We start from the raw sequence: 14801 nt of genomic DNA, 5'->3' as shown, positions 1-14801 counted from the left end.
CGCTATAGCGGATATATATTATGTAGAGCCCCACTGCACTCTCCCTTTTATCTTTTTGTGTTGTGTTGAAAAGCTAGTACGCTATGCTATATATACATACGCTCAAATAGATGTTTTGGATTGTTGGGTCGGCATATTATATCAAGCTACTTTATCATCAGTGTCCACAGCAATAGCTACTTCAGAATGTGTTCACTTTGAAAACGATATGACCGTAAACCATGTGAAATAGCTACAAAATCGAATGCAATCCAGAAATAAACTCTCCAAGGTGGGTGTGGTGGAATTAGGTGGATAATGACTTAATAACAAAATCCCCCTCATTTCTAGGTAGAGCTCGACCAGCCTCTCTGAGTTTATACAGATTATTAAGAAAGTTTGACACATTTTTTCCCCATGATCCTCAAGCTATCATGAAACGAGAAGCATCATGAAGGTTGATTAAGTTCTATATCATTTTGTAATGACTAAAGCATGAAATCTCCTGAGTTTCTTTATGTGTCTTAACTGGCCCAGCCTCTCTGGCTTCTTAATAAATGAGTTTAACATGGTAATCTTTTAATTGGAAAGACATGGGTGGAGTGTATTAACACACACATGTATGTGTAAATCATTAGAGGAGTTGGTCATGGCTGAGTCATGCAAGGAGAAAAGGGTGTCAAATATATGAAAAAATTAAATAAGGGAAAAAATAGAAGATAATGGACAGCAAGTGTAAACAGTGGACAGCAAATTAAGTAATGCTTACAGGGAATTACTAGGCAGAAGAGGATCATGAGCCGTGAATCATTATTTAGTAAAGCCCAGATGTGTGTCAGTTCCATCAGCAATTGAATTAAGTAATAGACTCAGAATATGAAGAAACGTTTTTTAGAGGTGAGTTGAGTCAATGTAATGATTAAGTAGTGGTAATGCATAACATTGTCGCTGGCATTGTCGCTGAAAAAACCTTGTATCCCAATAATGGGAACATGGGGAGAATGCAAAAATCAGATCTCAATATAAAATTTTAAGTCATAAAAGTCAAAGTAATTTTGGACCATTTCTTTTTGTCCATTAATCATGAAATATTGACACAGCATATAGATATACAGAGTCACATTGTCAAAATGTAGAAACAATATTTTTGTGGACCACAACAAAATGAATACCACTGTTACAGAAAAACCTTAAATATCTAAAATGGTCTTTTTAATAGAAGTTAGTGTAAAAATAGCATTTTATTCAAATTTTATTTCTGTTAGTACATTCATCAAGGAATTTTAAAGCAATGTAAAATTATTTTAATAGTTAAAAATGATTATTATTTTTTTTATATATTTTTCGCACTGTGAGGCGCACTTAAAATTCTTTGATTTTTCCCCAAAAATATTCAGTGCAGCTTTAAATCCAGTGCGCCTTATATATGAATTTACTGGTTACTGTATTAAATCAAGCTATGTGACTGATAATGCCCTGGGTTACTGGAACACTCAGGGTTCCTCAGTGTAGTGCTGCTAAGCACTGCTTACCAATGCTAATCACTGCTGCTAACTGCGTTGTTGAAAATACTATCAATGAATGTAAGCTTACTGTAAATAAACACCAAAATAAACAGTAAATCTGTGTGGATTAACATGCAGAGCTTGTTTGACTGTGATAGAAAATGTTTTTTTTATTTACATGGCAGCATCTCTGTTCCTTACCAGTGTTAAAATGCACCTTAAAACGCGCCTAATAATCCGATGCGCCTTGTGTGTGAAAATAGGCCAGAAAATATACATTTATCGATAGTGTGCCTTATAGTCTAAAAAATACAGTAATATGGAAATATATGTTTTTTGTGGGACACAGATAATATGTTACTATGTGTGTACATACTCAGCATTAAAGATAACACAAAAAAAGAACACAAACATTCCACCAAACCTTCCACAAAGCTCAATATGAAAGTATTTCTAGTCATTTTGATAAACATGGTAAGCAACAACCATCATATTCATATTATATTAAAAGCTAACAAATGGCATACATGCAGATACAGGGTTTTGGAGGATGTAGACAGTACAGCTTTGTATTTCAAAGGACACCAGCTGGTCTTTTAAAGGGGGTAAAATCTCTGCATGTTATGACGCCACATCACGTTGGTGTACTACAACAGTCAAACAGCACTCTTATGCTCAAAATACCAAGATATAGTAAGCACAGCAACCCAACCTCAGTTTGAGAGCAGCTTCTGTTCTGGAGAAACACATCACATATGAGGAGTGTTTCACACAAAGCAGCGTTTCTCAATAAACCAACTTAAGCGCTGTCCAGTAAGAATGCTGCTCAGCTCTTTTCCTATTGTACTTTTCCTATTGTACTTTTCCTATTGTCCTGCTTTGTGAAATGCCCTCATTTCAACAGGGTGTACTTTATGTGTAGGTGTGACATAAAGATGTGCATGATTAGTTGGAATCTTGGGTTCAGTTGCTGAAGAGTATTTTTACAGTGTTTTGTGTTGCGAATTTAACATATAAAGTGTGTTTGAGTTGGCCTTTGCCCATTTGTTTGTCTAAGGAGCACCAGTTTCTTGACCTTTTCAATATTTTCTAAGTCTGATAAAGCTTAATTTCTCCTAAAAATCTGTATTTATTTAACTATTTTGTTCACACCCTTTCAGTTCAGGGTTAGTTCAAGAGCAAGTTTGAAATTGACATTACTGGATTGATGCAGCTGAAATAGTGGAAATCTTCACACTGACTGTAATGATTGTGTTGTAAGTTATGATTCATTAAACTTCTACTTGGGTTTGTTCCAGAGGAGAACAATGTTAGTGCTGAGTAATGAAATGAGCAATTTATATATATATATCCTATTGGCCTCTGAGTGCACTACCAACAACCCAAAAGCCATAAAACCTTTCTTTCATCTTATATTCTGTATTAGCTGTGATCACGTTCACAGTCCACACAGACAGGAAGTGTAATTCTAAAAGATGAAGCCATTGAATACATCAAAATTCACAATACATTATTTATTAATTAATGTTTCAGTATTGGTAATAATAAAAGATCAGTGTTTTTAGATGCTCAATAATAGAATCTACAGTAACTTGGCATACTTAAGAAATCCAAATAAAAGACAGTAAAATGCATAGTAAAATGTAGCTAAATACTATAGTAGGTTAAACAAACATTTTGGCATAAAAATGAGTTTAATATACCAAGAATGTCCTCAAATACCGCAGCACTGTGTAGAAACAAAACTGACGCATAGTTATACAGCACTTTTTTCTGTTGTACTTCTTAGTAAGTACATATATTTAGCCCATTTTCACTGTTTGAATGACTGCTGTAACATGTATGTAAATAATTTGCTGAATTCAAAATCTTAATCAGGCATCGAAGTAACAAGGGCTGACATTAATTGTCTAATTGTGTTGATAAAACTTACTGTATGCTTGCAATTCTCCAAGATGGATGAGCAGAAAAAAAATACACTCCATATTTTGTTTAATTTTGTATGTTTATTTTATTTTATTTTTATTTGTGCTTTATTTCTAAAACCTATAACTTGAATATGTGATGTTTCCAGCACCTACTGTGAGGCTGAAAGCAGTGTGTGCAGATGTTACAAGTGTTATTGCAGCCCATAGACAGGGATAATTGTACCAGATGGAGGGATTAGTCTCTAGAACGTCTGATAATTCAGTATAAACACAGTTTTTAATCCAAGAAAACTCTCATTTGAACCTTTCTAATTTTTCTACACACGAACCTGGTGGCCCAGTGCGAATGCCATGTATAGACTAGAGGGGTATAATTTCCCCCAGCTTTGAGGCAATCATTTTTGCTGAACTTAATGTTACTAATAATATGAATGTGACACAATTTTTTTTCTATTTATATAGTTTTATTTGATCAATACTTAATTTCTACGCTTATTGATATATTTCAATGTTTCTAAAATTCCAATGCCAGTGTTTGAGTTTTCTTAATTATCAAAAGTTCGTAGCTTTTTAAAATTGCATTATACTCAGTCACATGCAATGGTCTTTAAATGATAATATAGTATACATTATCATTAAATAAAAATGGTTAGCACCTGCTTAACTATGCATACAGTTTGTGTTCAATTGTACTTGTACCTGAAGTTTGTGACCTGACTCTCTAAAGCTTCTGTACTACTTCAGACCCACAAGGCTACTGAAAGATCTGTTTTTTTTTTTTTTTTTTTTTTTTTTTTTTTTTTTTGTCATTGTGTGGTCTGTAGAAGAAGAATGGGTTTCTTTATTATTAAAATATATTCTCTCTCTATGTTTTACCACCCCCCCTCTCCCTCTCCCTCTTTCTTTTTTTTCTCTCTCTCTAGACATGAATGACTACAGTGAGGGCAACACTGACACTGTGGGCCAGATCGTTCACTACATCATGAAAAATGAAGGTAGGAGTGTGTGAATGAATGAGCCCACTAAACTGAATCACACTGTTGTCTGCACAGCTTCACTAGTGCTGGAGAATAGAGTGTTCTTTGGAGGTTCTATTTGCAAAATGAAGCACTGAGTATTTCAATCATACTGTAACCTAAAATCATTCAGTAATTTTTTGTCATATGATTATGCAGGTTTGCACTTTTATTAGGCTTTGCCCGTTTTTTATATACCGCTGTAAGTGTTTAAATATTAGCTAAAAATTAATCCCTCCATGGTCAATGTATAGAGGTTAAAAGTTCTGTTTCATAGACCTGTATTAAGATAAGCTAACATTATGGTCAAAAAATGATTGCTTAAATTGAGTTTCTTTGTTAAATGTTAAAAACAAATAAAAGCATTACAAACTGTACTTTGAGAAATGTCATTTTGTAAACGAGATGTGTATAAAGAACCTTAAAGGTTTAAAGAAGTAGGTTTAACGGTTCTTTGTCGTTCATAACACTCGCATCTCTTACCAAAATGGTTCTTATTGGAACCATAATGGTTCTTCAATGCCATTTCTTTTAACAACCATTATAAAGACAGGATTCCCACACATCCTGGAAAGTCTGAAAAAAAAATTAAGAATTTAATATTAGTAAGTTCACTACATCATGAAAAATGAAGGTAGGAGTGTTTGAATGAATGAGCCCACTGAACTGAATCACACTGTTGCCTGCACTGCTTCACTAGTGCTATAGGGTGCTCTGTGGAGGTTCTATGTGCAAAATAAAGCACTGAATATTTCAATCATACTGTAACCTAAAAGCATTCAACCTTTTTTCACTTCCATCATGTGAATATGCAGATTGGAACGATTCCTACACTTCCTGGAAAGTCTGGAAATAAAAACAAAAAATACTAATGGGGTACTTGCATAAAGTAACAAAAAACAAAAACAAATGACAAATAGTGTATTTAAAGTGTTAAGGAAATAAAATTTTTTTCAGTAAGTGTGACAATTTTTTTGGTAATGGTTCTATGTGTTTCTTGTTTAATGAATTTATTACAAATTATTAAACTAGCAACACCTTTTTTTATTATAACCATATTTTACCTAGTACTTTAACTGTTTTGTAATGTAAGCCCTTTTTATATTAATTTGAGAGGTGAATATGTATCTAGTCTTTAAATGTTCCAGTAAGTATTCATGTGAATTAAGTGCTTTAAAATCTGTAGCAATGAGCAGAGTATGACTAGACCGCTAGAGCTGGACAGAGTGGAAAGGCGGCTCCACACTGTCACTGATCATTATGACTTTACTCTGAATCTGCTGGAGCGTGAACAGACCTCAGCTGATCCTAACACAGTGAATCATAGCCAGAGCAGATCAGGAAACGCGAGAGCTCTGCGTGAGTGTGTCCTCTACTTACGTACAACTTCCATGCTCAGAGGTCAACACTTACAAGAAGCAAGAAATATTTAACCCACCGTAACCAAGTAGAAAAGTCAGATTCCAGCTTCCAGCTGAGCTAACGGAAACCTTCATGTTGAAGCTCTCTTCAGGATCAAAAGTGATTCTAAGTAGGATTTTCTTGAACCCAGATTGGAAGACCATTTTTGATATATTAGGCTACTTTTAAAATTATTTATTTAAATTATTATGTATGAGGGATTCCCTGACAGCAATTACCAGAGCTTGAATAATGATTATGCTTTACGCTTATGTTTTTTTTCAGTGGCTACAAGGAAAGCAGTGCAATTTATTGAACTCGAAGGCACAGTGTTGTTAATGCCTGATGTGAATTTATGGAGTATTATTTATCTATCCATTTTATTTATCTATAAAAAGCATTTTTTATTATAATTTTTTTTTAACCATGTTTTACATATAAACTGAAACATAATTCATATATATGTATATATTCTACAGGCCAGTGCGGTATTGTTTAGCTTCTGTGGGACATGACAAAAGTCATGGGACACAATAGTACTTCCTATCTCATAATATGTAGCATGTCAGTTCATTGACTACAAACATTGGATTGCATAAACTTGCACTGAATTTCGAATGGGTTTGTTGAGCTTTGGTAAATTTGGTAACTTGTAGGTTATATTAATTATTAATAGTATATTATATCGCAGTTATACTTTGTTTTGCAGTACTGTATCAATTTTCAAAATTACTATTGATTTCTAGTTTACAAGTAGAGTTACTAATTGTGTCACAGTGGTTCATTTAGTATTGTGTTTAAACTCTGCCCACTAGATGGCAGTGTTGCACTGTCTTTAGATTCAGCTGTTATAATTGTAAATAAAATTTACAATTAAAACTTATAAAAACTTTTGTTTTATTAAGATTTTTCCACGTATTTGATTTAAATGATCACAATGTGTTACTTTGCTTATATTATGCCAATGTATTGTGACCGCTGTATCATGTTATATATTGTATTCCAAGACAGATGCTAGTAAAATATGAGTACCAATTTATTTTAGGGCATTTTTGAAGTAAAGATATCGCTATGAAAAAACATTGACATTTTAAAATTAATTTCAAGAGTATACTACTGCAACAAAATAAACATTAAAGTTATATTTATTATAAATATGAGTTTCTTGCATTCAGTTGAAACTAAAAAAATAAAGATATTTTGTTAAATAATAACAAAATAATAAATATATTAAAAAGAAAGTAAACAGACATCACAAAACCACAAACCTAAGTAGCAATTACAAGTAAATACAATAGCAAAATAAATACAAAATAGAATATTGCAATATCACGATATGCAGGGTTTTTTTTTATTGAATTTTTGGCGATATTATTGTGTACAATACAATATGGCACACCTCTATTACCAATCATCATAGGTTATCCCTGATTACCTCAATAGAGAAAGGATGCAGGGGATGATTGACGGATTTCCTTTTTTTGTGGTTAGGATCCTGGAGTGCCTGTTTTCAATTCCAGCACCAGATAAGAGCAACACAGAGCTAGCTCTGTGACTGTGTTGAACGTTGGTGCTTAGATCCGACTTCTTCTCTTTATCTACTCTTCTTTTCTTCTGTATCTGTGAAATCCAAAAGATCTCACATGAGTTTTAGACAGGAAGTGAGTTAGCTGCCAGCCTTTGTGTGCCAGCGTTAGTCACGTCAGCTGAATCTTTTCATATCCTCATCCAATTTCTCACCTATGGAGGTGAATCAATACTCTTATGAGAGTCCCTGAATACTTTTATCTGCTTACAGAAATCTCTCTGTGATGTACAGACTGATTTCCATGACTTCAGTGGCCTTACTTTATAAAAAAAAAACACATACAAGTAGCCAACATCCAGCTGGCGTGAGTGAACAAAAGGAAGTGAAAGTGTGATAAGCAAGAGGTCATCTTTTTGGTCTTGGTTTCTCAACTGCTGTGTTATTCTCAGAAGAAGGAAACATATGAGTTTTTCAAGGTTTAGCTGCCCATTACTCAGAGGATATTTTGCCTTGATTTTAATTCCCCATTGTGTTTGTTGTCTAACATTAAAATAGAGTTCAAAATTCTCTATAATCTCTTTATAATTAGATCAGGTAGTCATTTAAACAGTATATCCCGATTCCGTGGATCAGAGTTATGTTTAAAAATCAGATTAAGATGGCTGGATTTTAGCTCAGTGAAATGTATACTCAGATTTTTCAGTACGCACATTTGTGAAAACAGACTCCAGTAAAAATGGCCACTCCTAGCTGTGCCTGTTCATATAGGAGCAGTTCTTGGCTTGAGGTTTCTCTGTTCTTCGTATAATTGCAAGCAGTGCCTAGTTTAATTGTGTTAGGAACAAATTGGCAGAACCACGTTTTCATTCTATGTTGCTGTTTTGAAGCAGCTTCTTTCTTTCCACAGGTCCAGAATCAGTTTTTGAAGTTTTACAAAGCAAATAACCAGTATTTGTTTAAAAGAAATGTTTTTTTTTTCTCTCTCTCTCTCTCTCTCTCTCTCTTTCTCTTCCTATCTCTCCTGCTCCTCAGCTAACACAGATGCCCTGAAGGCCATGGTGACTGATACCAGTATAGACTCTGATGGGTAAGATTTTGTTTAATTTTATTATTGCTGGCATACACCCATGAAATCACAATGCACGTTTACATTTACATGCCACTAAAAAGTAGGACAAGACGGTTTATTTTTATGCAAAGCATGTCCAAATGAATTTTGTAATGCATGTGATTTTGATAACCACAAGGTGGCAGTATAACCTCAAGAAAGAACATCTTCTGGAAGACAAGAGGTCATTTTGGGTTTCTGATGTTGTATTTTAAAATGAATATGTAGCTTAGGTGTCCTAAGGTTTGACCAGATTATCCAGCTATAAATTAATTTTACTCTTTTGATATTAACTTTTAAAACGTGTTGTCTGAAAGTCTAAGATTTTTAAAATGTTAGAGATTTAAATCCTTTTGCATCGCTTATTTATCTTTCAACTATCGATCTTTGCTTTGCAGCACCTTCATGAAACCAACATGTAATTCAGTACAAAATTTACCAGAGTTAATTAGGTATTAGTTAGTTATTTCCTTTTTTATATAGAATTTTAATTCTATTTTCTCCCAAATTTACAAGGCCAATTACACAACCCACTCATTAGGACTCCCCCTATCACTAGTGATGCCCGAACACCAGGAGGGTAAAGACTAGCACATGCCTCCTCCAATACATGTGAAGTCGGCCACAACCTCTTTTTGAACAGATGCTGATATAGCATTACAGAGTAGCATCACGGTGCGCTCGGAGAAAAGCGCAGCAACTCAGTTCTGATACATCAGCTCACAGACGTCTTGTGCTGATCAACATCACCCTTTGGAGTGATGTGGGGAGAGAGCGCCATCTACCCACCCAGAGAGAGCAAGACCAATTGTGCTCTCTCAGGGCTCCGGTATCCAATGGCAAGCTATATGAACAGTATTTGAACCGGTGATCTCTTGTAATTTGTTATTTTTATAGATAAATTGGTTCCAATTAACTATAATGACAATTGAGTTGGGTCTGCATGATAATCCTTTTAGATTTAGAATTGTAAAAAAAAACACAAAAAAAAAAAACGATTTGTCACAAGCGTGAATGTTTTTTTTAATATTGTCCTCTTGATTGTGATGACTTGCATCATCCATTCATATTACACAGCTGCTCATTTCCATCTACTTCATATCAGTCAGTCAGAAATGGATCTGCCTGTGAATATGCCCACATAAAATGTTTTACATGTTTTACAAAGAGATGTAGAAAAATTAATCACATTTCTCTTGCAGATCTTTCAGCCCTCACATTTACACATATTTTCTAATAGGCCTTTTGGTCTCAGAGTGCGTAAGCCTACTCCACAAGGTCTTCTTTTCTTGCCTTTCAGGTGCAAGCAAAGCACAATACTGTGCCTGTGTGTCCTTGAGGAGTGAATGCAGGTGTATATGTGTGCAATGGAAAGCAAGGCGTCTCGGAGAGAAAGAGAGTGAGAATGTGACAGAAGAAGGTTGTGAGGAATCTGAGGAGTAAAGATAAAAATAAAGATCAAATAGTTCTTGGTATAGACATAGTGTTACAAATGCTGTAAACTGATATTTTGGTACAGAAATCCAGCATCACCTAAACTATTCTACTCTCTTAGAGTTCAAAAATACACCTTCAAAAAACAGTTTACAGCTGCTTTTACAGGTGTTAATAGTGGCAGATCCAGACCAAAGGACCTGAATTTGGTCCTAGCTATTTTTGCACAATAAAAATCCTTGCACGCTGAGTAGCGCTGGGCGGTATACCGGTTTATACTGTATATCAGAGGGGAAATTAGAACCGGTATGCGTTTTTTACATACCGCCATACCACTAGAGGCGCTGCAGAAGCACACTAACGGCAGCTAAGCTGTGGTGGAGCCTCACGCTGTCCTACATGAAAACAGATCTCCTGGAGCTTCTGCTGCTGCTTCTTGCAATATGAGTAACTATAGCCCCTTTAAATATATTAATACTGTAGCTTGAAGGATAATTTTAATGCACATTGAACTGAATTTACATGTTAACTGGAGAACCAAGAGAATTGGGATAAACTGATAAACAGCTGCTTAAATAATTTAGTGCCTCTAATGGCTTTAATATCGCACTGTAAATTTATATTAAACTTGTGTCTTACGTGTGCAATAGAACATTTAATACTTATATTCTTAGTATTTTAGATCCATTTATAGTGTTTATGAAACTATTTAAATTATTTCGTTTTGTAAAGGAAGTTGTGTTAAAGTTGTTGGCGTATCTCTTGTTAAGGTCTATTGTTTTCATTCTTCAGCTAATTTTCTGTTAACGAAGTCTGATTTCTTTATACAGTTGTGGTCAAAAGTTTACATACACTTGTAAAAAAACATAATGTTATGGCTGTCTTGAGTTTTCAATAAGTTCTACAACTCTTATTTTTCTGTGATAGAGTGATCGGAACACATACATGTTTGTCACAAAAAACAGTCATAAAATTTGGTTCTTTCATAAATTTATTATGGGTCTGCTGAAAATGTCACCAAATCTGCTGGGTCAAAAATATACATACAGCAACATTAGTATTTGGTTACATGTCCCTTGGCCATTTTCACGGCAACTAGGCGCTTTTGGTAGCCATCCACAAGCTCCTGGCAAGCTTCAGGTCGAATGTTTGACCACTCTTCTTGACAGAATTGGTGCAGTTCAGCTAAATGTGATGGTTTTCTTGCATGAACCCGTTTCTTTAGCACTGTCCACATGTTCTCAATGGGGTTTAAGTCAGGACTTTGGGAAGGCCATTCTAAAACCTTAATTCTAGCCTGGTTTAGCCATTCCTTTACCACTTTTGATGTGTGTTTTGGGTCATTGTCTTGTTGGAACACCCAACTGCGCCCAAGACCCAACCTTCGGGCTGATGGTTTTAAGTTTTCCTGCAGAATTTGGAGGTAATCCTCCTTCTTCATTATCCCATTTACTTTCTGCAAAGAACCAGTTCCACTGGCAGCCAAACATCCCCAGAGCATAATACTACCACCACCATGCTTGACAGTAGGCATGGTGTTCCTGGGATTAAAGGCCTCACCTTTTCTCCTCCAAACATATTGCTGGGTGTTGTGGCCAAACAGCTCAATTTTTGTTTCGTCTGACCAGAGAACTTTCCTCCAGAAGGTTTTATCTTTGTCCATGTGATCAGCAGCAAACTTCAGCCGAGTCTTAAGGTGCCTTTTCTGGAGCAAGGGCTTCTTTCTTGCACGGCAGCCTCTCAGTCCATGGCGATGTAAAACACGCTTGACTGTGGAGACTGACACCTGTGTTCCATCAGCTTCCAAATCCTTGCAGACCTGCTTCTTGGTGATTCTTGGTTGACTCTTGACCATCCTGACCAATCTCCTCTCGGCAGCATGTGATAGCTTGCGTTTTCTTCCTGATCGTGGCAGTGACACAACTGTTCCATGCACTTTATACTTGCGTATAATTGTCTGCACAGTTGCTCTTGGGACCTGTAGCTGCTTTGAAATGGCTCCAAGTGACTTCCCTGACTTGTTCAAGTCAATAATTCGCTTTTTCAGATCCACACTGAGTTCCTTTGACTTTCCCATTGTAGCTTTTGTAGCTGAGTCTAATCACTGGGTCAAATGAGCCCTATTTAAATGGGCTCATGAGAAGTCAACAGCTGTAGTCAATCAGAATCACTTACAAGAAGTGAAGAGGCCATGACATGAAGCTAATTTCATTGACACAACTCGCTACATCACCAAAATTGACAAATTTTGTTGCTGTATGTATATTTTTGACCCAGCAGATTTGGTGACATTTTCAGCAGACCCATAATAAATTTATGAAAGAACCAAATTTTATGACTGTTTTTTGTGACAAACATGTATGTGTTCCGATCACTCTATCACAGAAAAATAAGAGTTGTAGAACTTATTGAAAACTCAAGACAGCCATAACATTATGTTTTTTTACAAGTGTATGTAAACTTTTGACCACAACTGTATATTGTGTAATTTTGTGGGACAAAGTAAACCCAATAGTAATCAAAGCCTTAATTTAAAGCCTTTTAAGTTAAATGTTTGATGATATATGTACTCCTAACAGTACAGTAAATCACAAACCTATATAAAAGCCCAGTCGTGAGAAAAAATATATATATAAATAAATAATAATAATAAAAAAGTGGTTGGTGTTTCATATTAAAAGGTGGTAAACATAGGAAAACTGGGAGTTTGAAATATCACAATCACCGTAAGTCTACGATGAGGCATGGAGAGAGCAAATTAATAAATAAATATGAGCAGAAAGATGAAGAGTGCAAGGATGAGTGAAAGGAACAGATTTGCTTCAGGATGGGGGATTTCAGAGCAGCGACTCTGGGCAGACCGCTCTCATTTCCTGACCAGCTGTTGGCGAACAGCCAGAGGAACACTTACAGAGGTAGCATGGAGGAGCTGCAGAGCCAGAAGGAGGTGGGCCCAGTAGGTGGGACTAGAGGTGATGGATGGGAGGTGAAGCGGTTGGAGTCTGTTGCTGGGCGGTGGATGTTTTTGGATGCTTTACTTGAGAAAAGTGAATACTTTTTTGATATGATATGATATGATTATCTCTCCTAATTACATATAGATGCATGTCATATTGAAGATAATGCACACTTCTAGTCATAGGCCTGTACACACAATAAAACAAAAATAAATAAAAGCACAATACAAAGTTCCTAAAAGCTAAATGAGAGCATGCTCTGGTTGTGTATTGTTAAAATATTATATCATATTATATTATATATATTATTATATTATATAATATGAATATTTGGTGACTTTCATGGAGGCGTCATCAGAACAAAACATATTATGCCACTTACTTTATGTTTAGATGTTCACAGGCATGAATATGACCATAAAGAAGTGCTTGGAAAATTAACATAGAAGGTCTGCCCAAATATTTTAGAAGCCATCTAGCCATCTTTTTGTCATTCTCAGACTTTGCTGTTCTCCTTCTTTCACATCTCCTTACATTCCCTTGACCACATCTAAACCTGTATTGGTAAAGCATGTGGGAGATAGCGTTCCCATAGCTCTCTCTCTCTGTCTGTCTGTCTCCTTCTGTCCTCACTCACCCTCTTATGCAGACGGTCATTTACTCAGCATCTTCCTGATCTAACTTTGGCTTGCAGGCAAGACCCATTACACGCAAATCCACACACGCACAGCAGTGTCCCATGGTGTAATGGAGCACGCAGTGGTTTCCTCAAATAGTCAGCAAAGTGGCAGTGGCAGTTGGAGTGACAGGGGGAAGGGGAGGGAGGGAGAAGCTTTAATAGCTGCCCTTGCTACTCACCTGATATTAGAGGAGTTATAGAACACATTAAAGATTCACTTGTTTGTGAATAAGTTATGAAAAAATCCACGATTTCTATTCATACATCAAATGTAGTCCATCATCCCTCAACCATCATTTGGTTTGGTTTAATGGTTCATGGAAGCGTAACAAATTCGCAGCAATTGCACAACAGTACAACAGAATTTTATCTCTGCTTTATATCTGGCCGACCTGTGGTAATAAGCATACCCTTTTACAAACAGTGATTAGGGCAGTGAAAGGGGGCTTAGCTTCATGTCCTAACTCCTTCCCAAACTACTCATGAGTTTGCCTTCTGTGCCACAATATGGCGTGATCCTTACATACCAAAACTGTAAGTGGTGGCACTATATGATCTCCTGATACCAATAAAACAAATGCAAGTGCAATGCATATCTAAAAACAGCAGTAATAATCAAACTATATCTCAGTCTGTCATAATTATAATTACAACTCTCACTTCTATATTTACAACTTGGTAACTTGTATCTTAGTTGGAGTGGAACCTTCTGGACCGATGCTCAACAGACTGTCTTTCTCAGTTCTCATATTTCTCTTTTCCCCCTCTTCTCTTGTTCATGTTTAATATATCACTCTAGGGCGGTGACCCCAACTTCCCCCACCATGCCCACAACCCCGGTGTCGCCTGGGGCTCCTCCCTCAGCGGCCAAACACACCTGCAACCACCTGCACACCATCGGAGGGCTCGGGGGACAGAAGAACATCTGCAACCGCTGCAACCACAAGAAATGGCCCCTGATGCGACGCGGCTCCAATAAGAAGGTGGAGCGGCGCAGCCACATCGGAGAGGTCACCGTGCTGTCAGTCGGCAGGTGTGTGAGGGAGAATGAATGAGGGTGTGTTTGCAGAGGAGGGTGTTTGTGGGGGAGTGTGTTATCCCTGGGACTGGGCTTTGAATACTAAGCGAGTTGTATCTGATTGGTTCATTCAGATGAATGAGGGGGTATGTTGGGGTCATGCTCACCTGAATGTGGAAATTAATTCTCTTTATTTGATTACCAGGTCCAGGGTGTGAGTGTAGGCGTGTGTTTTTGTACGTGTGTGT

The 14801-nt window shown here is 36.4% G+C and overlaps 1 protein-coding gene across 2 annotated transcripts in view; it reads left to right on the top strand.

Annotated features, from left to right (window-relative positions):
- Window positions 1-14801, top strand: part of rell1 (RELT like 1) — a 37556-nt gene that overhangs the window by 17361 nt on the left and 5394 nt on the right. For both annotated transcript variants that reach the window (XM_007242052.3, XM_007242051.3), the window contains exons 3-5: window positions 4336-4407; window positions 8390-8444; window positions 14335-14568. In XM_007242052.3, coding sequence (XP_007242114.2) covers window positions 4336-4407; window positions 8390-8444; window positions 14335-14568 — 361 coding nt within the window. The remainder of the gene's footprint in view (window positions 1-4335; window positions 4408-8389; window positions 8445-14334; window positions 14569-14801) is intronic.

The sequence above is a fragment of the Astyanax mexicanus genome, chromosome 8 (assembly GCF_023375975.1).
Source record: "Astyanax mexicanus isolate ESR-SI-001 chromosome 8, AstMex3_surface, whole genome shotgun sequence".
NCBI lineage: Eukaryota > Metazoa > Chordata > Actinopteri > Characiformes > Acestrorhamphidae > Astyanax > Astyanax mexicanus.
This window is presented reverse-complemented; position numbering and strand designations above follow the sequence as displayed.